The sequence below is a fragment of the Nomascus leucogenys genome, chromosome 5 (genome assembly GCF_006542625.1).
Source record: "Nomascus leucogenys isolate Asia chromosome 5, Asia_NLE_v1, whole genome shotgun sequence".
NCBI lineage: Eukaryota > Metazoa > Chordata > Mammalia > Primates > Hylobatidae > Nomascus > Nomascus leucogenys.
The window spans coordinates 5906721-5932840 of NC_044385.1; the positions used below are offsets into that span (position 1 = coordinate 5906721).

The 26120-nt window shown below is 40.8% G+C and overlaps 1 protein-coding gene across 2 annotated transcripts in view; it reads left to right on the top strand.

The window, feature by feature from the left end:
• PLD5 (phospholipase D family member 5) overlaps nt 1–26120 on the top strand; it is a 367552-nt gene that overhangs the window by 134515 nt on the left and 206917 nt on the right. For both annotated transcript variants that reach the window (XM_030812606.1, XM_003267323.3), the window contains exon 3: nt 17761–17929. In XM_030812606.1, coding sequence (XP_030668466.1) covers nt 17761–17929 — 169 coding nt within the window. The remainder of the gene's footprint in view (nt 1–17760; nt 17930–26120) is intronic.

Below are 26120 nucleotides of genomic sequence, written 5' to 3' on the forward strand. Positions count from 1 at the left end.
TGTAATCCACAGGGAATTCCTTGATCATAAGCTTGTGGGCTGGAGCATGGAAGGGGAGGTTCAGGATCGCAGTAACCATATGACCCATCCTAAGAAGATCAAGTACCATGTGTGTGTGGTGGGTATGAATCTCAGCCCAGCAACTCAGATTTAAAAGATACTCTATTCCAAATCTTTACTTACCTGCCAAGCTATGACTGGCAGGAATTCAGTCTCAGCCCTGACTGACCAAGGTTGTACAAGATCCTGGGGTCTTTCCCAGCAGCTGAGGACCCCCCTGGTTATATGTGTCTGTCCCAGCTAGTTGTCAGTAGAAACCCATCAGCACAGCCTCATGTCCCTTCAGTTTTGGGGACTGGCAAAGCTGGAGCCCCAGGGCCTAGAGTCCAGCCTTTGTGGGTGCACACAACCTTTGACCTCTGAGAGTCTGCCATCTTCCCAGGCAGGCCTGGGGCCAGGTGGTGGGTCCTTTGTTCCTTACAAGACCCATGGACTTCTCTGCCTTTCCGGTTGTGAGGACCCTCTCCTGTCTACCTTGGTGCATCTCAAAGGCATTCCTCTCCAGACACCCTGTGTCATCTCTTCAACAGCTCAGGATTTGGGAAGACAAAATACTATATAGAAATGGAAATGCACTTTGGGAGGCCGAGGCAGGCAGATCACGAGGTTAAGAGATCGAGACCATCCTGGCCAACATGGTGAAACCGTATCTCTACTGAAAATACAAATATTAGCTGGGTGTGGTGGCACGCACCTGTAGTCCAAGTACTCGGGAGGCTGAGGCAGGAGAATCACTTGAACCATGGAGATGGAGGTTGCAGTGAGCCGTGAGCACTGCACTCCAGCCTGGGTGACAGCGCGAGACTCCGTCTCAAAGAAAAAAAAAAGAAAAAGAAATGGAAGTGGCTTGTGGACAGTCTCTGCTTTTAGCCCTGGATGAAAACTCTCTTGAGGTCCTGTCTTCTTTCAGATGAAGAAATGAAGGATATATGTATCTTAATAAATTATCCTACATGCTGTGAGAGATTCAAACGTAGAAAGTTAAGGAATGTGTGTGCAGGAAATATTTAAATAGAAAATAGATTAGCTGCAAAGGAATGTGTGTACAGGAAATAACAATAACTATAGTTGCAGAAAATAGCAGCTGGTACCAGTTGGTGACCCTGGGGCAGGACACTGGAACACACAGCAATCAGGAGCGGGATGACTTTACACTGGGGATCATCTGTACTTTTTGATGTTTCTTAACCTATGCATGTAATGATTTCTAAAAATATGAAGAAGTTTGCTGGAATCTTAAAAGTGCGTGAATAGATTTAAGTCACAATTATTTTCTTTTATTTTTTGAGAAAGGGTCTCCCTCTGTTGCCTAGGCTGGGGTGTAGTTGTGTGATCCCAGCTCACTGCAACCTCTGCCTCCCAAGTTCAAATGATCCTCCTACCTCTGCCTCCGGGGTAGCGGGGACTGCAGGTATGCTCCACCATGCCCAGCTAACATTTTTGTATTTTTTGTAGAGACAGGGTTTCACCATGTTGCCCAGGCTGGTCTTGAACTGCTGGGCACAAGCGATCTGCCCACTTCTGCCTCCCAAAGTGGTGGGATAACAGGTATGAGCCACCAATCCAGCTCACGATTATTTTCATTACCAAAAACTGTTATTCGTTTTATAGAAACATTCAATGAAGAAATCTGTTCTGCCAAAACCATTTGAAGTTTTTCCTGAGGTTTTACATCAGGAAAATAATAAAATGAAAAAATTCCGGATTTTAAAACTTTGACATATTCAAATTTAGATTTGTTAATTAAAATTCTATGTACATAGAATGTTTCTTATAGAAACTAATTTATTGCATTAGGGAAATATTCCTGCATAGGCTTACCTGCTACTTTTGGGGGTCTGAAAGTGAATCAACTTGCAGAACTTATATGATTATCTAGCAAGATTCACTCATTACAGAATTGTCTCATCCCCTTCAATGTGTCAACTCTGAAGAAACTTAAGCCATATTCAGACTGTGAAAAGATACATTTAGAAAAACTATTTTAAACCTCTGGAAACAGCACATATTTGGCCAGATGATGCTGATCGCCCTTGGTGGACTTGAAATATAGCAGCCAAAATTGTCTTCTGTGCTGTGTGGCCAATCTGCAGTGAAGAGGGCCCATTATATGCACTCACGAGAAAACTTACGATTTACAGTCCTTGCACCCAGCTGGGCCACATAGTTGACCCTTATGCCTTTGAGCATCATTTTTTGGTTCTGGAGGTAATGGCAGCTGTATACAACTTTTCTAAGCAAGAAGTTATGCTACTCCTTTGAGGAATCTTTCCCAGATCTGGTTTCTTGCAAGGTTTTGAGGAGTCTTATTGAGGCACAGAAAATTTACCCCAGATGAGCATCAGGCTTGAAAGTAGCCATCAGTCAGCTTCTCATTTAGCTAGTGTCATGGGGTACATGTCAGTTTGACAGAGCCCATGGTGGGCAAAAAAGAATAATAATAATGGGATTTATGAATGCAGCCTCAACTTATGAAAATTGCTGAGATTCAAGACACTAGAGGAAAGGGAAAAAATCACATAAAATCTCCCTCTCATGGAAAAGTACTTGCCATCATCCTTGAACAATGATAGAGCAGAGCTTAACTGCTTTGTAGTTACTGGGTAAGATCTGGTGTCAAGGACTTGAATCTGCTCTGCTATCTTTTTCCTGGCTCTTCCTTTGGAAACAAATGCTAGCAATAATTGATGGCAAATCCTCAGTTCCTAAGAATGTCACTGTGCTTTAATCTGAAGAGGCAACTTGAATCCGAAAACATGCTTGAGTCAAGAATTTATTTTAAAATAAATAAATCCAAGGATAAATCCTGAACCTACAGATGGACCAATCTCCTGTGTCTTCTACTAAGTACAGTTCGGAGGCCCTAAGGCAAACTCGGATGTCATAATTTCAGTTTTAGAAAATAGCATTTATACATTTTAGAAATGCTTTTAATGTGGGTTGAAATAAAAATGATTTTCTAAGTAAGTCTGGCTTAATTAGAAAATGTAATGAGCTCCATTTCCTAGTTTGCCTCCAAGTTGTAACTTCAGTTTCATCTTGTGGGCAGTCTCAGTTGTTAGTAGCTGCCTGAAGCAATAGGCTGAGAGAGATGGCAAGGCCAAGGGCAGCCTCAGGTAAAGAACAGCATGATTGACTATCATTGCCTGCATTGGGCCTGTGAGTGAGGAGAGGCAGCATGTATTTGTTATTCTGGCCATAACTTTTCTATCAACTCAAGAAGAGAACTGGAATTCTTGAGCTAATAAACAATGCCTCCCTCATGATCATTTTCTGAAACTTATTTTGTCTATTGTAATTGTTCATCATAGATTCTGATATTTGGTCCCCTACTCCATCAAAATATCCAGGAGAATTTCATATATAAGAATCCCAAGCCATGTCCAGACTCTACTTTTGGGGTCTCTGAGATGGCTTAATAAATAGTGTAAGGGGGTAAAAATAATTTTCCCTTTACTCTTCTAAATTCTGGGCTGAGATCACCTGCTCCAAAAGGCAGATTAAGAAGAAGAAGAAAAAACAAACAAACAGAAGCTTACATGTACATTTCATATGTATTTGGGAGATACCCAGAGAATGAGCAAATCTCTCTCATTTTTAAAATTTAATTTAAAAAAATTTTTAGAGGCAGAGTCTTGCTCTGTTGCCCAGGCTAGAGTGCAGTGGCATGATCATAGTTCACTGTAACCTCAAATTCCTGGGCTCAAGCAATCCTCCTGCCTCAGCCTCCTGAGTAACTAGGACTACAGGCACGTGCTACCATACCTGGCTAATGTTTAAAGTTTTTTCGTAGAGACAGGGTCTTGCTGTGTTGACCAGGTTGGTCTTACTCTCCTGGCCTCAAGCAGTCCTCTTGCCTCAGCCTCCGAAAATGCTTGGATTATAGGTGTGAGCCACCATGCCCAGCTGAGAATGAGCAATTCTGAAAAAGGTGACTTCTAACTCTGGCTTACATACCATCTTCAGTAAAGAACAATACATTTTTGGAGAAGTGACAAGACAAAGGAAAAAGACCTAGAGTTGAGGCAACAAATTGTGGGAACGCAAATGCAGTCATACATCACTTAATAATGGGTATCTGTTCTAAGAAATGCATCATTAGTATGGCCTACTACACACCTAGGCTATATGATAGAGACTACTGCTCCTAGGCTACAAACCTGAACAGCACATTACTGTCCTGAATACTGTAGGCAATTTTAACACAATGGTAAGTATTTGTGTACCCAAATGTATCTAAACCTAGGGAAGGTACTGTTGGTTGGGTGCAGTGGCTTATGCCTGTAATCCCAGCACTTTGGGAGACCAAGGTGGGCAGATCACCTGAGGTCAAGAGTTTGAGACCAGCCTGGCCAGCATGGTGAAACCCTGTCTCTACTAGAAATACAAAAATAATTAGCAGGGTGTAGTGGCAGGCACTGGTAATCCCAGCTACTCGGGAGGCTGAAGCAGGTGAGTCACTTGAACCCGGGAGGTGGAGGTTGCAGTGAGCCAAGATCTCATCATTGCACTCCAGCCTGGGTGGCAAGAGCCAAGACTCTGTCTCTAATAGTAATAATAATAATAATAGTAATAATAATAATGTTTTAAAAAATAAAAATAAACCTAGGGAAGATTCTGTAAAAACACAGTGTTACAATTGTTGCAGTCTTATGGGACCACCGTCATATATGTGATCCGTTAACCAAAATGCATGACTATATAAGAAACTAATGACAGATAAATGCTAGTTAATTAAGTTTGTTATGTAGATTCCTCTGGGGTTGGTCTCCAGGCTGATAAGGGTCTAAAGTTGTCTCTGGTGTTGAACATTGTCCTTCCTGGTAGAGAGGGGAGGAAGACAATTTGTAAACTCATGTCCTGCTTTTAGGCAAATGGGGGAGACAGAGATATTTCCCTGTGTTTTCTTCTCTATTGTCTCCAGCTCAAAATAATCCTTTTGTCAAAGTGGCATATTTTCAGGTGGCATATTCTGCTACCCTTCAAAAGCATCCTTCTTCCTGAACAAACTGACAATTCTGACAAGGAGTAGCAGATGGAGGCCAAATGATCGCCTTAATGACAAAGGCTAAATTGGAAGATGTAGCTTAATGTGAGATCCAAACACCTTCCTCACTGAACCCCAGAACTAGGTAGGCTTATCACCCAGGCACAGCCAGAGCTAGATTAGGGCACATCTGGACATGAAGGGGCTTGTCCAGGCAAGACTTGAGGCATGGGTGTTGAGGGTGGGATAGGTCTCCCAAGAAGAAGCAAGGGACCAAGCTGATAACTCTTCCTCAATCTCACAGTCAGCTCATTCATTCCTCCTGCTAGAGCAGTGTGAGTAAAGGTTTGGAGAAAGATGAAAGGCAAGCTTGCATCACATCACACAAGCATCCTTGAACCTGGAAGATGGCATTAGGAATGGGGCAGATGAATTTCCCTCAATGGTGCCCATATTTCTATCTGCCTTACCTTAAAAATGCATTCCATATCTCTCCACTTTTCCCCATCCCCAGCATTCACACAGTGGTTTGAGCTGCCACCATCCTTCGTCTAGGCTCCATGTTATTGCAGTGATCTTCTAATTGTTCTCCTGCTGCAACCCTTGTCCCCCTGCAACCCATTTCTGACAAACATCAGGGGTCATCCTTGTGGAGGGTAAATCAGATCATGTTCCACCCCGTCCAATCCACTGTGTCTTCTCATCACACAGTATAAATCACAAAAACCTCACACCATATTCACCAGCCCTGTGTAATTTAACTCTTCACCAACCCCTTTGACATCCCCCCAACTCTGCCCCACGTCACTCCCTAGATTTCACCGCATTGGCCTTTCTGATGTTCTTCCAACACTCCAACCTCATTTCTGCCTTGATTTCTTCCTTCCTTCCTTCCTTCTTTCCTTCCTTCCTTCTTCCTTCCTTCCTTCCTTCCTTCCTTCCTTCCTTCCTTCCTTCCTTTCCTTCCTTTCCTTCCTTCCTTCCTCTTTCTCTTTCTCTTCCTCTTTCTCTTCCTCTTCCTCTTTCTCTTTCTCTTTCTCCTCCTCTCCCGCCACCCCACCCCAGGCTGGAGTGCAATGGTGCGATCTCGACTCATGTAACCTCTGCCTCCGCCTCCTAAGTAGCTGGGATTACTGGTGCCCACAACCAAGCCCAGCTAATTTTTTTTTTGTATTTTTAGTAGAGACAGGGTTTCGCCATGTTGGCCAGGCTGGTTTCAAACTCCTGACCTCAGGTGATCCACCCACCTCGGCCTCCCAAAGTGCTGGGATTACAGGTGCAGGCCACCGTGCCTGGCTGATTCCTTCTTGATTGATGTTCCTTTCTGTTCTGAACACTGCTCACAAATTCTTTGCATCTCATCTCAATGTTATAGCTTCAGCAAGGCCTTTCCCGGCTGGCATTCTAAAGAAGCAACCTTTTCCTTAATGTCTGTCATTTCATCCTACTTACTTCTCTCACACCTGCCATCTTTTTATCTGTCTGTTTACTTATAATACGCATTCGCTGTTTCCTCCCCTGGGACATGTAAGCCCCATGAATAGAGGGGTTTTACCTGGGTGCCTTTCAGCACTTGGAGAGCTCATCATGGATTTGACATTCCATAAATATCAATTTACAGGGCATAAATACATGACCCCAAAATCATCACACAGATTATGTCCTGAATTTTAATTCAGAGAATACAGTTGAGGTAGTGATTATGTCTTTTGTAAAAAACAGACAATCAAACATAACCTGACAGCAAGAGAATACGTCCTAACGGAAAGCAACTCTGCTAGTGAATCTGGAATTCACTGTCATGGACATCATGCCCCGGGACATTAATGACTTGGGGGAAAAATACCCAGAATTTGGTACCTCTGCCTGGATATTTTGTTTTGAAACTTGGAAGAGGCAATGGAGTGTTGTGATTAAGACGATACACTCTGCAGTCATATTGCCGGACTTAAATCTGGGCTTCATCACTCACTAACTGTGTGCCCCTGGGCAAGTTACTTAAGTTCCTTGTGTCTCAGTTCCTTATCCATAAAAACATGGATAATAACCATAACTACTTCTGATAATTATTGTAAACATTAATTAATATAGTCAGTAAATCTACGTAATGTGGTGACTGACACAAAACAAGAACTCAGTAAATGCTCATTGAAAGTAATAGGAGTATAATGGGTACAAAAAATAGAATGAATAGGGTCTACTATTTGATAGCACAGCAGGGTGACTATAGTTAATAATAACTTAATTGTATATTTTAAATTACTTAAAGAATGCAACTGCATTATTTGTAACTCAAAGGATAAATGCCTGAGGGCATGGATACTCCATTCATGATGTGCTCATTTCACATTGCATGCCTGTATCAATACATCTCATGTACCACATAAATGTATACTCCTATGTACCTACAAAAATTTTAAAAATTAAAATATTAAACAAATTTTTAAAAGTAATAGAGGTAATAATATAATTACATTTTGCTAGATGTTGGAGGGTAGTAACCGCCTTATAAGTTATAACCACTTTTTTTTTTCAATCATCTGCCTTTCTACTGTGTTAGCTCTTTGAGGACACTGTCAAGATCTTTCTATTAATGAGCTTCCTGCTCTTTGCCACATCTTATATTAGTGAAATATCAACAGGTAGGTGCATCGCGTTCCACCGTTTTCCTCTTTTGTCTTCATCCTCCTCAAGTTTCTTTCTGATTATTCCTTTCTGGATCAGTAGTTAGAAATATTAAGCAGTTAAAAGTGTGCCCTTCTGTCACCACAGTTTTCCTGGTCAGTAAGATTGGCAGAGTGGCTTATAGAATAAGGAGGGGGTTCCTTGCTAGAATAAGGTAGGGGAGCTGCCACGTGCATCTTCCCCTCTTCAAACAGGATCAGCATCTCAGTCCAAGCTGATCTTCCCCTCTAAGACGGTAGCCTCTGCTTTCAAAATCATTCTACTTAGTTCCTCTGTCGACCCAAAGTGTGCTTGTAGCATATCCTCTAAGACAAGGGCCAAATCTAGCTTTGTCAAACACACAAGCTCAGAAAAAAACCTGAGTTAACATCCCAGCTCAGTGGCATTCTCTCTAGCTAGATGACCCCTTGCCACTGGGAACCCTGCTCTCTCCATCTCTCCAACTAAGGTCCTCCCTGTCTTGCAGGAATGTTTTGATGATGCTGTGTAATAATATCTGCAGAAGTACTTTTAAACTGTAAGCAACAAATAATAGCTACAATTATACGTCCTCTGCTGCCATACTGCCTCTCTCCAAAAACAAACCATAGTTGTTCTTCACGTATACAATTATAGACCTGGAAATAATGAGGCTGTCATCTTCCTGAATCATCTAGAATTATAGAAACGGCAATCTGCTACCAGCAACTCAAACTCACTATCATGTCCTCTGCAGCTAATTGTCTTTGGCAATCAATTTAAAAGTTAATAAAAAGGAAACATCTGGTGACAAAAAATAAGGAAGTATTAAAAGTGAAAAGAAATACATCAAAAGGACACAGAATACAACTTACAGGGGCTCCCATTGGCAATATATGCAACAATTTGAATAATGAATGATGACAAGGTTATAAAATTTTGAATTAAGAAACATGAATCCATACTAATTAAACAATTTTTAATATAAAAGTGATGGTTAGCTGGGTGTGATGGTGCACGCCTGTACTCCCAGCTAGTCGGGGGTACTCAGGCAGAAGGATCACTTGAACCCAGGAGTTCAAGGCTGCAGTGAGCCACTGATCACTCTGTACTCCAGCCTGGATGACAGAGCAAGACCCTGCCTCAAAAAAAAAAAAAAAAAAAAAAAAAAAGTCTTGAAGGGTGATAGGAAAAGGGGGGAAGCTTTTCTCTTTTTTTTCTCTTTTTTCTTTCTTTTTTGTTTTGTTTTGTTTTTTGAGAAGGAGTCTCGCTCTGTTGCCCAGGCTGGAGTGTAGTGGCACGATCTTGGCTCACTGCAACCTCAGCCTTCTGGGTTCAAGCAATTTTCCTGCCTCAGCCTCCCAAACAGCTGGGACTACAGGCACATGCCACCATGCCCAGCTAATTTTTGTATTTTTAGTAGAGACGGGGTTTCACCATGTTGGCCAGGATGGTCTTGATGTCTTGACCTTGTGATCTGCTTGCCTTGGCCTCCCAAAGTGCTGGGATTACAGGCATGAGCCACCATGCCCAGCCAGGGGGAAGGCTTTTCTTTGTGGAAGAATGCCAACTAACAAATAATAGAATGGTCAGAGCAGAGTAGTGCATGCCTGTAATCCCAGCACTTTGGAAGGATCGCTTGATGCCAGGTGTGCAAGACTAGGCTGGGCAACATAGTGACACTTCATCTCTGCAAAAATAAATAAATAATTAACTGGGCATAGTGGCATGCACCTGTAGTCCCAGCTACTCAGGAGGCTGTAAGGCAGGAAGATCACTTGAGCCAAGAAGTTTGAGGCTGCAGTGTGCTGTGATCATGCCTGTGAGTAGCTACTGCACTTCAGCCTGAACAACATAGCAAGACCCCATCTCTAAAAAAAAAAGAAAAATCAGCATACTGTTAGCCAGCCAGCTCTTGCTGGTATTCATTCTGCTATTTTTCACAAGTAAATTCACTCTGATCCAAAGTCTTGGGGACAAAGTGAAATACACATCTCAGCTGAAATAAAGCAAGGTCTCTAGGTCTGTATCAACTATTTCCACGTCTAGAAGTGGTCAGTGAATGTGCCACATAGGTAGCGAGTCACTTTCTAAGTCAGAAATTCCAGTATCTCTTTGGGAAGGTTAGCCTTTGTCTTGTCAATCCTATGCTTTTCATTGTAGCCATATGATCTCAAAAGCAAATGTAACAAAACCAAAAATAGACTAATGGCACTTAATTAAACTAAAGAGCTTTTGCCCAGCAAAAGAAACAATCAACAGCGTAAACAGGCAATCTAAAGAATGGGAGAAAATATTTGCAAATTTTGCCTTGACAAAGGACTAATATCCAGAATTTATAAGGAACTTAAACCAACAAGAAAAAAGTGGTCAAAGTACATGAACAGACACTTTTCAAAAGGAGACATATCAGCGACCAACATATGAAAAATGCCCAACATCATTGTAACCATGGGTTTACTAGGAAGCAGGCATTGAGCACAGCGTGTCACTGAGATTCCCTCCGCTGATCTTTGTAATAACCTTTTTTCTGCTCAGAAGTGGGAACAGATTGAAAGAGGTTAGTAATCTGTTGAAGGTCACACAGCTCATAACTGGCAGAGCTGTGTTTTGTCTATGTTAGTTCAAACCCTTTCGTTTTGAATTGTTCTCTACATAATACCAAAATCAAGTATGAAAGTATCATATTTTATAAAAATACACATTTCTAATTATCAGAGAAATGCAAACTAAAACCACAATGAGATACCATTTCACACCACTCAGAATGGCTATTATTAAAAAGTCAAAAAATAGCAGATGTTGGCATGGATGTAGAGAAAAGGAAATGCTTACACACTGTTGGTGGGAATGTAGAGTAGTTCAACCCCCACGGAAAACAGCATGGAAATTTCTCAGTGAGCTAAAAATAGAATTACTATTTGACCCAGCAATTCCATCACTGGGTATCTACCCAAAGGGAAAAAGTTATTTTATCAAACAGACACTTGCACTTGTATGTTTATCTCAGCACTAATCACAATAGCAAAGTCATAGAATCAACCTAAGTGTCTATCAGTGGTGCACTGGATAAAGAAAATGTGGTATATACATACAATACTACACAGCCCTAAAAAAGAATGAAATCATGTCCTTTGCACCAGTGTGGATACAGCTGGAGGCCATTATCCTAGGTGAAATAACTCAGAAACGGAAAATTGAATACTGCATGTTCTCACTTACACATGGGAGCTAAATAATGGGTATCCAAGGCAAGGACATATAGATGGAAATAATAGACACTGGAGACCCCAAAAGGGAAGAGAGGAGAAGCGGGGGAAGGATTGATAAACTACCTGTTGGGTACTGGGTTCACTGTTTGGGTGATGAGATCACTAGAAGCCCGAACCCCAGCATTATGAGGTATAACCATGCAAGAAACCTGCGTGTGTACCCCTGAATCTATAATTAAAATTTTAGCCATATGACCATCGTAAGGGTAAAAAACCCGATCACTTTACTTTGAGTGTGAACCTGACTGTATTGATGAGCCGAGATCGTCTGTTCAGCTTCATTAATGCGACCAGAAAATCAAGATCTAAAGAATGAATGTCAGTGCATTGACTGCCATACACCTTTTTAAGGTCAAGTCATGATAACTGATCCAGTGCATTAGGCAACAAAAGAAAGCTCACAGTCACTTTGAAAATGTCATGTAGGCACCAGTTTCTAAGGCTCCTTTTAGCCAGTATATGTAGAAGCATTTTAGCAACTGTGCTTTAAGAGTTTGAAAACTTGGAGACATTTTTTTCAATTATAAGTCTTCAGACTAAGTTACTTTAAAAAATGTCTTTCATTTAGCGTGTACTAGGAAGCAGGCATTGAGCACAGCATATCACTGAGACTCCCTCGTCTAATCTTTGTAATAACCTTTTTTCTGCTCAGAAGTGGGAACAGAATTCAAAGCGGTTAGTAATTTGTTGAAGGTCACACAGCTCATAACTGGCAGAGCTGTGTTTGTCTATGCTAGTTCAAATCCTTTTAAACTGTTCTCTACAATGACGCCAAAATCAACTATGAAAGTATCATATTTTATAAAGATTCTTCTATTTACCAAAACACAGACACATACAGCACTTTTTAAAGCTGTCAAATACATGGACTTCATTTTTTAGTAGCTTATTAAAGGGAAACTACAAATAGTTCTTTGAGAAGGTACAATATTGTTCCTGGTTGGAAGTGAAATTTGGATGATCACATTAAGTTTGGAGAATAAATACATGCTATTAATAAGAACAGTTCGAATTGTCTTTAAAATTCTATTAACAATGTAAAAAGCTTTTTCTTGTATTTATTCCACCTAAGCTCCCTGGACTCACAGTTTACCTTAAACTATCAAGAAAAGAAGTATAAAAAGATTTTTGTTGTATTGCATTCCTATAGATCCAGTTTTCCCCTAGTTATCAGGTGTCAGAAATAGTGCTATCCAGCCTCTAGGTAGAGTTCTCTTGCAGATGGCAAATAGGTATTCCAGGGATTTGCCCAAAGGTGAATTTTAATGAGATCTGCCTACTTCTTTCTTACCTTGAGAAGTATGAGCATACTCAGGGCTGTGATGGCATGTAAATGAGTTCTTCTCCTATGCTAATTAGATCAGGCCTCTGGAGAGTAGCCAGCTGTTGGTTTTTAAAGGAAATAAAACTATAGGTCACAGAAATAAGTCATTTCAAAGCTGGTTTTTAGAGACCTTTTCTAGCATAAGAAACAGCCATATGTCCCAGAAGGAGCAATCAACGTGTCTGGGTAGAGAGGAGGAGAGTGAGCAAGTAAATAGGGTCATTATTTCCAAGCTTTTCCCTGGAATTCATTACCCACACAAAGTGTAGTCTCCAGACCTTGAGTGCTGCCTCTATTTTTATTTTTACTATAAATTCATAGTTTATCTTGATATTTAGTAAAAACCAAATAACGGTAATACAGTAGTCCCTACTTATCCTCAGAGGATGTGTTCCAAGACCCCCAGTGGGTGTGTGAAGCATTGGATACTATGGAACTCTACAAGGTACTATATTTTTTCCTATTCACATCTACCTGTGACAACGTTTAACCTATAAAATAGGTACAGTAAGAAACTAACAACAATAAAATAGAATGCTTGTAACAGTATACTATAATAAAAGTTATGTGAATGTGGTCTCTCGCTCCAAATAACATATTGAATGTAATATTTTCAGACCTTGCTGGACTGTTAACTGAGAGTGTAGAAAGTGAGACCAAGGGTAAGGAAGACGACTGTAATAAACTCGGTCTTCCTTAGCTCCCAGGGAATTTCACTCTCCTCCTCCTCCAATATCTCCAGTACTTCCTTCTCTGTCATCTTCTCCTGCTTCACTTTCTCTACCAAGCAGGATTGATTAGATGTTTTCCATATTTGGCTTTGACTCTATCCTCTTTTTTAAAGAAATCTCTCTTGACCATCTTACCCACTTCTAAAGCATCAATCACTAAGGAAAATAAAATCTTACAAGAATGTGTGTGTAATCAAAGAAAAGGGAAGAGATGTTACATTATCCATCTGATGAGGGCTTCTTACCCCTTTTTTAGCCATGGACCCCTTTGACAGTCTGATGAAACCTATGCATTATTCCCCGAATCATGTTTTTAAATTCATAAATTTAAATACAGAGGATTGCAAAGGAAACCAAAAATGTTAACGTGGCCAGAATATTTTTACAAATACATTTATGATATGCTCATGTGTATCCTGCAGCACATATTCACAAAAGAACAAGATCCGGTCCCTACCACACTTTCAAAGTAGTGAGAAAGGCTTGGAAATGTTGACTATAACTGTATCACAGGGTGAAAATTTTTAATGGAGACAAAATTGCAGGTTTCATTAATATTCTTATGGTTTGTTGCCTATGTTCATAACTGAAGGGAAATTTACATTTTAGTTAGTGACTAGGGAAAATAAAGATGTAGAATTCAAGTGCATAGATCCCCCTGAATTCTACCCATAGATCCAAGTTTAAGAACACCTGGTCTAAAGATTTCCAAAAAAGGTTGGGAATCGTGACTTACTTGTATGCCCAAGAGAAGCCATAGGGACAGTACGAAGAAGGCGATGTTATGGAGCCATCTATAATTGTACAATTATACTATATTCCTCCCCTCATATGTTTGGTTCATCTGGGCTTCCTGTGTCTCCTTTTGTCTTTCTCCATGTACCTTTTATATCATATCAAAGTAAAATTAAAACTAGCTAGTTCTTTATTTGGTGGCAGCTGTTATGTTTTGGCATTGTTTTGTTGGAGGGATGTTTTTGTTTGTTTATTGGATTTTTTTTTAAATATAGCCATCGGTTGTAGGGGAGGCAGAAACTACTGAGTATCTGGGATTATTTATCCATGCTATGTCTAGCTTCTATTAACATAGATAATTGGGCTTTAAATGTGGATAGAATTAAGATATCCAGCTTCAACCTCTGTCTATTGCCTTCGAAGGCCTTGAGGTAGATCAAATAATCCCCTTTCCATCTTGTAACTCTCTCTCCCCTTGGCTTCCTGAACGCTGCTTCTCCTGGACCCCTCTCATCTTCCTGCTTCTCTAAAGGTCTCTCTTATGAACGCTCTCATCTGTTTCACTCAACCACCAGTAGGCATTTCCCTCACTTTAGGCTTTGGACTGGTTTTCTCATCGTCTTTTCTTCCTCGATACTCTCTCCCAATCCCCAATTTACATTCCTTCCCATGTTCCTTGTCAGGTTTTTGTTGTTGTTGTTGTTGAGACAGGGTCTCGCTCTTTCGCCCAGGCTGGAGTGCAGTGGCGCGATCTCAGCTCACTGCAAGCTCCACCTCCCAGGGTTCATGCCATTCTCCTGCCTCAGCCTCCCAAGTAGCTGGGACTACAGGCACCCGCCACCATGCCTGGCTAATTTTTTGTATTTTTAGTAGAGACGGGGTTTCACCGTGTTAGCCAAGATGGTCTCGATTTCCTGACCTCATGATCTGCCCGCCTCGGCCTCCCAAAGTGCTGGGATTACAGGTGTGAGCCACCGCGCTCGGCCCCTTGTCAGTTTTAATGGATCCCAGCTCCCCACCTCCCAGTTGAGATTTTAACGACACCCAACATGCATTCTTTGGACACTCACCATGCACAATTATACTATAGGTTAGGTTAGGCACTGGGCATACAATTCCGGACCAACGAAACAGGTTCCTGCCCTCACACACCCTATAATCCATCAAGGAAGGCCTTAATCAAGTAATTTCAGGAGTGAGGTGTAGGATGAAAGAGGAGGAGCAGGTCACTGCAGAAGTTGATATTAAGGGGATCTAGCCTAGTTTGGGAGTATAAGGAAGCCAGTCAGAAGAAGTGAAGTTTCAATTGGAACTTTAAAGGTTAACTGGGAGATGGCTCAATAACCAGTGTAGGAACTGGGATTAGGACAATGCATGTGAAATGCAAAAGTCAGAAAGAATAGTGGGGAAGGAAGTAAAGATGACAAATATGGCTGTGGTATGGAATTCACAAAGGGCATTTGAATCCAGTGAAGCTGCAAAGAGGCAGGACAGGCTGGTAAACACTTGTCAATCATGTGGGGGCAGGTCAAGGGCATCATCCTAAAGACAGTGGGGAGGTCCATAGGAAGTTTCATTAGGCAGCAGGCAGAGTGTCCGGATTCACATTTTTTAAAGATTAATCCAACTCTAGTAGGGAAAATGATTTGGAGAAGGGCAGGAACCAATGTGAGGAGACCATTGGAGGGGGTTATACAGCCCAGTTAAGAGACAATATGTTGGTTTTGCAAGAAAATCTGAGTCCTCATTGTTTCTGCTTTACCTGCCCCTCATACTTTTAAGATTTGACCTTGAAAATGTCCACTGCATGCTTCTTTTCATTCTCACTGACCAAATTCAAGCTTCTTTTTTTTCCCTGGACTATTGCAGCAGCTTTACTCTCTCCTGACTTATCTTCTGTTTCCCGTTTCTCCATGCCAGTGGCATACAGGTGTGCTGTCAGACTCAGCCCCCTAAAACACACTTGGTTGCTCCCAAATGCAACAAAATTAAGTCCACACTCTTCTACCTTGATCACAACCTCTGCAGTGTGGTCCCTACATATGCTGCCAGCTTTCTCCACCATCACAAGCTCCTACCATAACTTTCCTACTTCACACTCCCCTTGGCTCACTAACTCACAAATATACAGACATGCTATGTTTTACAAACTCCTCCCTCCCTCTTAGAATGTCTTTCTCTTCCAACTCACTCATAAAAAATTTTCATCTTTGAAGACTAATTTCAAGCCCAGCTTCCTCCAGATTTCAAGCCCAGCTTCCTCCTATATGTCCCCAATCATAATTTTTCCTTCTTGTGCATGTTCCAGTGAGTCTTTAAGTGATGTGTTTTCCCTCTGATTAAGCTTCTTACCCTTGCTTCACCATTTATTAGAGTCTACCTCCTATTTGAGTCAGTACGTATGAGATAGGCTTTTCCACTAAATTCTGTTTCTGAGGGCTAGGGAGATTTGTGGTAGTCATTTCTGTGTTGCACATAGTGATTTGCCTGCCCTGTGCTCATAAAGGCTCAACAAATTTTAAATAAGTTTTTGGGTGGTGATAGGCTGATTGGACTCCAAAATTGCAAATTTATCTGAGCCACATACCCAGAGCCCATTCTGGTTATAATATTTTAGGTTGATCAAATACAGAACATTTTACTAGCAGTATTGTTTTTATTTCAAAAGCTGGCTAAATGCAACATGTCTCAGTAAGAGTAACAATTAAGTATTTTATTGAGAAGTGCTGAATTCTTTGTTGAAGGCTGAAATTTATTCTATAAGTATTTCATGAGCCCTAATTATGTCTCTGGCTCTGTGCATACAACTATGCAAATCTGTGTTCTGGAAGTACCTAACAGGTATTTTCATAAGGACTTGAGGTTTTTCCATCAAGAATTGCAGGAGGCTGGGTGCAGTGGCTCATGCCTATAATCCTAGCACTTTGGGAGGCCAAGGCGGGAGGGATCATGAGAGGTCAGGAGTTCGAGACCAGCCTGTCCAACATGGTGAAACCCCGTCTCTATGAAAAACACAAAAAAGTTAGCCAGGCATGGTGGCAGGTGCCTGTAATCTCAGCTACTCAGGAGGCTGAGGCAGGAGAACTGCTTGAACCCGGAAGGCGGAGGTTGCAGTGAGCCAAGATCGCACCACTGTTCTCCAGCCTGGGCAACAGAGCGAGACTCCACCTCAAAAAAAGAATTGCAAGAGAATATACATTAATAAATAAAGTTTAATAAAGCTGGAAAAAATAGCTCATTCCTTTGTTCAGAAGTTATCTGTCACCTAACTCAGAAGTGAAGAAAAGGCAGCCAAGGAAAGGTATGGCAATACAATGGATGTTTTGTCAATATAATAAAAAGTATAAAAAGAGAAAACAAACTTATTAGAATATTGCCAATTGCAGTTTATTTAGGGCTTGATTATTCCTATAATTTTATCCTTTTCTTAGCTCTAATATTAATAAAGCCCTGCCACAAGCAGGTTTTATAATTTTCTTCTCAGTGTCACTTTACACCGTAGGCTAGGAAGCATCAGTAGATGCTCAGCAATAATAACTGCATTTATTGAGTTCCAGTATATGCCCCACATTGTTTTAGAAACTGGAGATAGGCAAAACTCAATTTATAGTCTCAAATAGCTTGCAAAGTAGTATCTGATATAGGAATTGAATAGCTTCCAGGGAAAAATAAAGGAATATATTACTAGAAGAAGATGCTTGTGTAGGAAGCTCACAATTTTTTTTTCCAGGCTAGATTGAAACTGGACATTAGAGACATACTCTGTTATTTTCTGAAATATGAGTGCTAACTGTGGAAAAATAGAGCATAAACTCTCAGAACACGGTAGGTTAGTAGAGGTTAAATGTAAGAAGACTTTTGTGGAAAAAAAATGTAAATTATGAGGACAGAATGCATTCAGAATGAGTAAAGAGTATTTTTTAGATGTCTGCTGTATGCATATATAAAGATCTGTGGCTTCAAATTTGACTAGATTTTGTTTGTTTGTTTTTCAAAATCTTTTCTAAGAATTGCCCTGGTGGAAAATATTCCTGAAGGCCTTAACTATTCAGAAAATGCACCATTTCACTTATCACTTTTCCAAGGCTGGATGAATTTACTCAACATGGCCAAAAAGTCTGTTGACATAGTGTCTTCCCATTGGGATCTCAACCACACTCATCCATCAGCATGTCAGGTAAGCTACATCCTCTGTGTGTGTGATGATTTTACTTATGTGCATTTTCCACTCCTTAGTATTCTGCTCCTCCACTCCTCAAACTCAAGCTCATTTATTTTAGTCTACCCGCACCCAGAGTACATGTACATTATTACATTTATGTAGATGTGCCGTTGTTAATCATATGTCACTCAGCTCCTACTAGAATGCCGGGTTTGCAAGGACAAAATCATGTTTCATCTTTGCCTACAGTCGGCTCTTTATACAGAATTGCTGTGTTGTACAACTTCAGGGTGTGCTATTTACATGATGATCTCTGTCAATGGCATGGTCCAGAATTCTGCTTCGCCCAACTTGCATGTTTACAGCTCTAATTCTGTAACTGCTCACTGAGGCATTTATTTGGTTAATTTGTGTTATAATTCACCTTTCAAGTTATAATTCACCCACAACCACATTTTTTAATAGAGTGAAATTTCCCAGGATAGTTTTTTTTTTTTCTGTCATATTTGGATGAATGGGAAAAAGAAATATGCTTATTTCTTTTAAAAAATAAGACTCGGAGAACTACCTTTAGAAAACTGACTTAATGATCTAAACGATTTCTGAATAAAATGCTCTGGGTGTAAGAAAATGGTGCTGGTGATTTTAGTGTGTTTTTCTTTATATTGGTACAACCATGATAGTTTACATTAAGCTACCCTATCTAAATATATAGCAGTTGGCCTACATTTAAATGTCATATGTAAGTCAAGGGTAAAATAAGTTTTGTCTCCTTTTATGCAAAATGTATTGGCATTAAGCTTATAATCATGATCTCACTGGTACTTTGAAAGCTATTGAATCTATTCAATTATACTATCTTAAAGTCAAAAATTACTGGAAAATATAAACAAAAAACATGAAGACCATAACTAAAGAATGGAATGAGTTTACTAACTGTGTTCTACACTTTTCCATCTCTACTAAAGTTTAAGTAAGTGTTTCAGGATTTATTACTCCATAATGTCTCCTAAAATATAGTAGTTTAAAGAAATAGTATCTATTTGTTCATGATTCTGGGCAGGGTTTGGCAGAGAGCACTTATCTCTGATCCATATGGTGTTGGCTAGGGTGGGTTGCCCGGGGCTGGAGAATCCTGGATGGCTTTCCTCACATATCTGGTATCTCAGCTGGGGTGACTGGAACGTCTGGGATGGCTGAGTCTCTCTGCATGTTCTGTCATGATTCAGTAAATCATCTTGAGCTCTTTACATGGTGGTTGGATCCTCAGAAGGCAAAGAGCTCTGGAATCCTAGCATGTTGCTCCCAATCTATTCCACTGGTAGAAGAACGTCTCAAGTCCGGGAAGGGAGGAGCAACATCCAAGTACAGGAATGAGGATTATTGGTGGCCATCTTTGGAAATAACATACCGTAGCAATTCATATCTCCCTTTTACATGCAAAACACATTCACCTTATTCCTCAAAGTGGGAATTCTACTACATCAAGGGCTCTGGAGGGAAGCCAGAGATCACCTCCAACACCCCTTTCGCTCTTACGTGGGCTCTTTGGCTAGATCTAGAAATCAAATTGACACCAGGCATATTAGCAGGAGAAAAGTCTACACATTTTATTAGTTTTACTCGTACACGTGGATCTTCACAAGAGGGTGAAGTCCAAAGAAGTGGCCAAAGTAAGATGTTTTTATACTTTTTAGACAAAGAACAATAGATTTGAGGAGAAATGACAGGACAAAGGGGATCTGTGTGGGGGCAGTCAATTTCTAGGGGAGTCACTAGGAGATATAGAAGGGGTATAACACCAGTGGGAGATAGGGTTACTTCATTAAGTGTATTTACTCAGGTCCATGGCAGCCCCCAGTTTCCCGCCTCTGGTGATGAGGGCTATTTTCTCACCCTGCTATGGGGAGGGTGTGCTTCTCAGAAGAAGCTTTATGGTTTGCTGCCCACAGGAAGAGACAGGTCAGCTATCCCTTACTGAACTACAATTTTTCCAGTGTTTTCCACTTGAAATAATCATCAATATACCAACCTGACGTATTTTGAGATGGCACATCCTTCACTCCTTCAGCTCGAAATCTAGAGTCTCTTTATTTGCATCAGGTCTGGATCTGAGTGAGGCTCCTCATGTGGGCTTCTCTTGATTTGGAAACATGCAAGCCAAAAAGAGTAGTTATATGCCCCCAACACACATGCCAAATGTAAAATAGTGAGACGGGGTAAGATACCTAGAGATACTTTGGTTCAAAAAGGGTAAATGGAGAGTAGGAGATTGCCCCCTGGAGTGTATGAACCAGAGGAGGTAAGGCTCCAGACTAGCTAGCTTGCATATGAAAGCCTGGCTGAGCCATTTTTATCTCTATGCCTTGGCTAACTCTTGGAGGGGCAGTCTTTTCCCAGCCAGAAAGGGGTGCGTGTGTGTGTGCGCACATGCGTGCATGTGTGTGTGTGACAGCATGTGTGCATTTTTAATTGATGCATAATAGATGTACATAGTTTTGGAGTACATGTAATAATTTAATACATTATTATAATTTGTAAAGATCCAATTAGTGTATTTGGGGAATCTATCACCTTAAACATTTGTCTTTTCTTTAGGCTAGAACCATTCAAATTCTTCCCTTCTACTCATATTTTTATTTTATTTTTGGAGACAGAGACTCACTGTGTTGCTCAAGTTGGAGTGTAGTGGTGCGACCTTGGCTCTCTGCAACCCCCGCCTCCTGGGTTCAAGCAATTCTCCTGTCTCAGCCTCTCAAGTAGCTGGGATTACAGGTTCACGCCACCACGCTCGGCTAAGTTTTCATATTTTTAGTAGAGACGAGGTTTCACCATGCTGGCCAGGCTGGTCTCGAATTCCTGACCTCAAGTGATCCACCCGCCTTGGCCTCCCAAAGTGTTGGGATTATAGGCATGAGCCACTGCGCCCGGCCCCCTTCTACTTATTTTGAAATGGGGAATAGATTATTGTAAACTGTAGTTTACTTCTAGAGTTACTATAGAAGTACTTCAAAAACGTGTAATCTGCCTGAAGAATTTCAGCCGGCTTCACAAGTTCATTAGTTGTATTTTCCATGTTCTATTTTATAGCAGGTGGTACTGTTGCAAGCACTCTGCCATTACATAATACAGATGGCCCTTTCTCAAGCCTTCAAAGGAGATTTCCTACTGTTCTTCCAGCCTTGAATGATAGGAGTAGAGGCCAGCCTCCACCATGACCCAATCCCACATGGCTTTATTTATTTACTTCTTAATTTTTTTGAGACGGAGTTTTGCTCTGTTGCCGAGGCTAAAGTGTGGTGGTGTGATCTTGGCTCACTGCAACCTCTACCTCCTGGGTTCAAGCAATTCTCCTGCCACAGCCTCCTGAGTAGCTGGGATTGCAGGCACCTGCCACCACACCAAGCTAATTTTTGTATTTTTCATAGAGATGGGGTTTCACCATGTTGGCCAGGCTGGTCTTGAACTGACCTCAAGTGATCCACCCACCACAGTCTCCCATATGACCTTAGGTAGATGTTATTGATGTAGAAAGGTAGATGTTAGATGTTATTGATGCAGAAAGATGATAACACTTAGAAGCTTAGTTCAAGTCACTCTCTAACGACTGGCCTGCTGCCAACAAAGGGAATTTTTCAACTTACTGCCTATGACGTAACTATCGTTGAACTCACAGGCAAGCTTTTAGGAACAGACCTAGTTTAGAATAATGTCTTCTGGTAGAGTCATACTGCTCCTGCCAAAGAGACACCTCTTAGCTGCCTCTCGTCTCCCTAATAGCAACAGATTTCTGTACAATGTAAAACCAGTGGGTTTTCTGTAGTTTTGAGCCTAATTTTGCTTTGTCTCTTTACAAGGGGGAGATCTGCCTCTGCAAACATGAAGGATAGAGGGGCTTTATCTGCTTTGGGAATTAAATGGATTAAAGGTGCTGTGAGACTGATCTTGCAGTTCTCCCTACACCTGTCTGTCCCTGGCCATGTCCTGTGGGGAAGCAATAATGTTTGGAGGGTTCTCACTTCAACAAGGAAGTGGAATTTCTCCTCTTCCTCTAGTTTGTTGGTGGCCAAGTGACTGTTTGTGCAGAATCCCATGCCTTTGGTCTCCACTGGCCAAGAGCCAGGCATGGACCATGGTCTTAAAGAGCAAGCATGCAGAATTTAGGGTGTTTTGTTGCCTGACTGGCTCCCTCTCACCTTGCCCCTATTCACCTCTCTCAACCCCTAGAGCGGTATGCACAACAGGTTAGCATTAAAAGGTCCGGGGAACTTATCTGAAGGCCACATTTCTTGGGCACTTAGAGATTAATTTTAGAGAGCCAGGCATGGTAGCCTGTAATACCAGCACTTTGGGAGGCTGAGGCGGGCAGATCACCTGAGATCAGGAGTTTGAGACCAGCCTGGCAAACATGGTGAAACCCCGTCTGTACTAAAAGCACAAAAATTAGCTGGGCATTGTGGCGCATGCCTGTAATCCCAGCTACCCAGGAAGCTGAGACAGGAGAATTGCTGGAACCTGGGAGGCGGAGGCTGCAGTGAGCTGAGATCGAGCCGCTGCACTCCAGCCTGGGGGACAGAGTGAGACTGTGTATAAAAAAAAAAAAAAAAAAAGGAAAAAGAAAAAGATTATTTTTAGAGTCTATTCCCCTCCTTTCCCCCGTCACTGGGCAGGTAGGGGAATGATTGTGAAGTGATGGAGAACGGAGAAAGCAGACAGGTACTTGCTGCCAACTCCTCCTTTTTGGGTGCAGTTCAAGGACCCCTATATCCTGTTCTTTGCAGATAAAATCACCAAGTTTTACCCTAAAACTTCACTGCCTATAAAAAGGCACTAACTGAAAGCTACTTTGATTTAAATTTTTACCTGATTTTGTCTTTCAAATGGAAAAGGAAATTCAAGACTACCCAACGTTTCAAACTTTGGGCAGCTAGTCTTTGGACTTGTGAGTGCCCTTTTATCTTTACCAAGACCCTATAAATATTGGCAGATAGTCTCTCATTGGTTAATTGCATGCAAAAACATGCTGGGAAAAAATAGTTCACACACTGATTACTCAAGTGAGCCAAATTTAAATTTTCTTTAAAATATTCTGGTGCCAGACACTATCCTTCACAAATATGTGTGATAAAAAAAATTGTGTCAGGCTCAGAGCTTCTTTTTCAATAATTTTTTTAAAGATAACATTTTTTTATTTGGGGGACAATAGTCAAATGTGACATTTAATTTTAAACCAACAGAGCTGGAAAAGTCCTAAATGGAACCATAGATGGCACATACATAAAGAGGGACTATAACCAAAAAGCAGCCCAGATGTTTTTTATAATGTAGCAATAACAAAATGCACCAAGAAACCACGTAGCCAATGGCAGGCAGAACAGCTCAGCAGCAGACGCACACATTTTATTGGTCTGGTCTCTGGATGAGTAACAATTTTGTAAGAGTGAATGTGATGGTTGCTGCTAACAGGAATGATGAATATGTGCTTTTTTATTTTTCATTTGCATGGAAACAGACATGTTGATTTAAAATGTGTTTTTAATCTGTACCTCCAAAAGGTTGCTGTTTGGGTTTCCACCCTGAAAAACCCACTTTGTTTTTCTTGTCTCTTTCCTGGTGTTAATCTCTTCGTGTTTTGTTTCCTTCTGTGCTAAAGGAAACTGGACAGTGCCCTTACTCCGTACCATAGCCTGCTAAGGGCTGCTGAGGTCTAGAGTTTCATGATAACTATATGTTAGAATTTTATGAAAATACATGGTCAGGCAAAAGGTTTTCGTTTCTGTCTGGATGATGAGTTGCCACCCTAAAATGTTGAAATCCCTGGGACATCTTGATTGCTAATTTATGAGACAAAATGATGGGAATTTATGAAATCAAGCCTGTTCAGAAACAGCCAGGAAATATAACTGACAAAGTCTCATTAGTAGAGCGACCTAATTCACTGGGTTAAAAAAAAAAATCTCACACTCTGTGAATTCACTGTGAGGAACCTGTAAAATAATTAATGAGCTGCAACAATGTAATCTTAAAGAGATGTATTTATGTGAAATTAATTAGATAGTGGTCTACCAGTGAGCTGTGATTGCCAACTGATGATACATCAGAATTGTTTGATTTTGAGAAATTATGATTTTTTAAAATCAGACAGTATTTATGAAATTGCAAGCAGCAAGCATAAGAGCTCAGTGATCCAGGAGGCTGTTTTTGGGAAGTACAAGCCTGGATCCTACCTCTGCACAGTGGTTAGCAGATCTTAGCAAGACTGTAGAAATGAGCCAGGAGTGGAGCTGAGGTTTTTTTGTTTTGTTTTGTTTTTTGACCTACTTATTAGCTGTGCAACCTCAGGCAAGAGGATGAACTCTCTGTGCCTCAGTTTCCTCGACAGCAAAATCAGGGTGATAACAGAACCTGCCTCAGAGGTTGTTGTGCAGATTTAATCAGTTAATACCTGTAAAGAGTATAGAACAGTGTTTGACCATTTGAGTGCCTATATAAGGGTTTGTTATGATCGTGAATATTGTTATTCACATTCACTTATTTGTGTACACACTGTAACTCTGGTTCAAATTTATTCTGTTAGCAAGTTCTTATTATGGCTCTTACACTGTGCTAGAAATTGGGATGGTTACTATGTAAAATTAGAAGGCGATTATAGTTTCTGCAAATGTGAGACTCTGGGTAGATAAGAAGGATTAGGCAAATTATCATTGTATGTGGAATTCGTACTTTCATTTGATTTATTAATTATAAATCTTCAAGCGTGTGTGCGTGCACACACACACAGTCTTACTCTCACTCATCTACTCAAGCAGTTATGATTGACACACCCATTGGGGAGCAGCTGCTCTATCTTTGGAGAAGCAGGGGGCACTTCAGCTTTGGAAAAGATCTGGAAGGACTGATTACCCCCTCACCATCCAAAACAACCCCATTCTCAAGAATTCTACAAGCTTAATAATACCTTTTTTTACCCCTTCATTTGTTCTGAAATTTATGACCAAGCACTGTCTAGCAAAGTTGTCTGGTAAGACTGTGAAATATTTGATCTTAGAACACTATCATTTAATAGAAAATAAAACCGCACTCTATATTTGCACACGTGTGTGTGTGTGTGTGTGTATCTCCCTCTGGACAAGTAACATCTTGAATTTTGAAAACACAGTAAATTATGTGGTCTTCTTGAACTTACAGTCCCTCCTAATTTTTGTTGATTGATGTTTTGTTCTATATTGAAGACCCATATGACCTGGCGACATTCATATGACCCTGCCATTGTGATTCAGGCAGCTGTATCCATGTGTGACTCAGGTCTCCAGGCACTACCTGGTAACCCACTCATTCCTTTTCTGCAATATTCTTCCTAACTGATCTGATCAATGCAGTTTAACCAACAGACAAGGGCTTTTGTTTCATCAAACTTATAAAACGTTTTCTTGTCATGCTTGTTTCATAGCCATCCTTATGATTCATTTGTTAATGATATTATTAACATTTTCTATTATAACCACTGCATGTTTTGGCCCTTAATGCCTCTTACCTGTCCTAAGGAAGCCCACAGCCTGGTGGCGTCCTCTATGGCCCCGTGCCTCCAGCACCTCTTGCTCCCAGGCTCCGCCATCTTTTCCATTCTCCATCTTCCCTGGCTCTCTAAGCCTACTTGTCCTTTCTTGCCCATCCCTACAGTCCTAGGCAAGTCTCCATTCCTTCTTCAAGTCTTCTGAAGGAGACTCTTTATTCATTTATCATGCAAACAGTCAGCATCTACTTTGTAACACAGGGCTATGCCTGAAACCCAGAAGAATCCTGTTTTTGACACTGTCACTCCCATGTAAAAATCTGATAAAACTATCTAATACTCGTGTGGCCCGAACATGAAATATTTAATTAAAATTTCTGAACAATTTTTTTTAACCCAGGAAAATAACATCATAGCATTTCCTAGTTTTCATTTTGCCTGGAAAAAGATTGGCATAGTTGGTGAAGACTGGATCCTTTAAATAATTGAAATTCTTTGAGCCGATTGTAAGTGGCAGGTTGGGTAAAGGAGTCAGGGAAAGCAGGATATTCTGATGCAACAGGAAAACACACATTTCATTTTTGTTTTGATGTAGATCCTGAGGGCTTATACACATTTCTATTATATTATGCAAACTTCCTACCGTCTAATTTGTCTATTTTTAATGAGGACATAGGGAAAAATAAAACATGT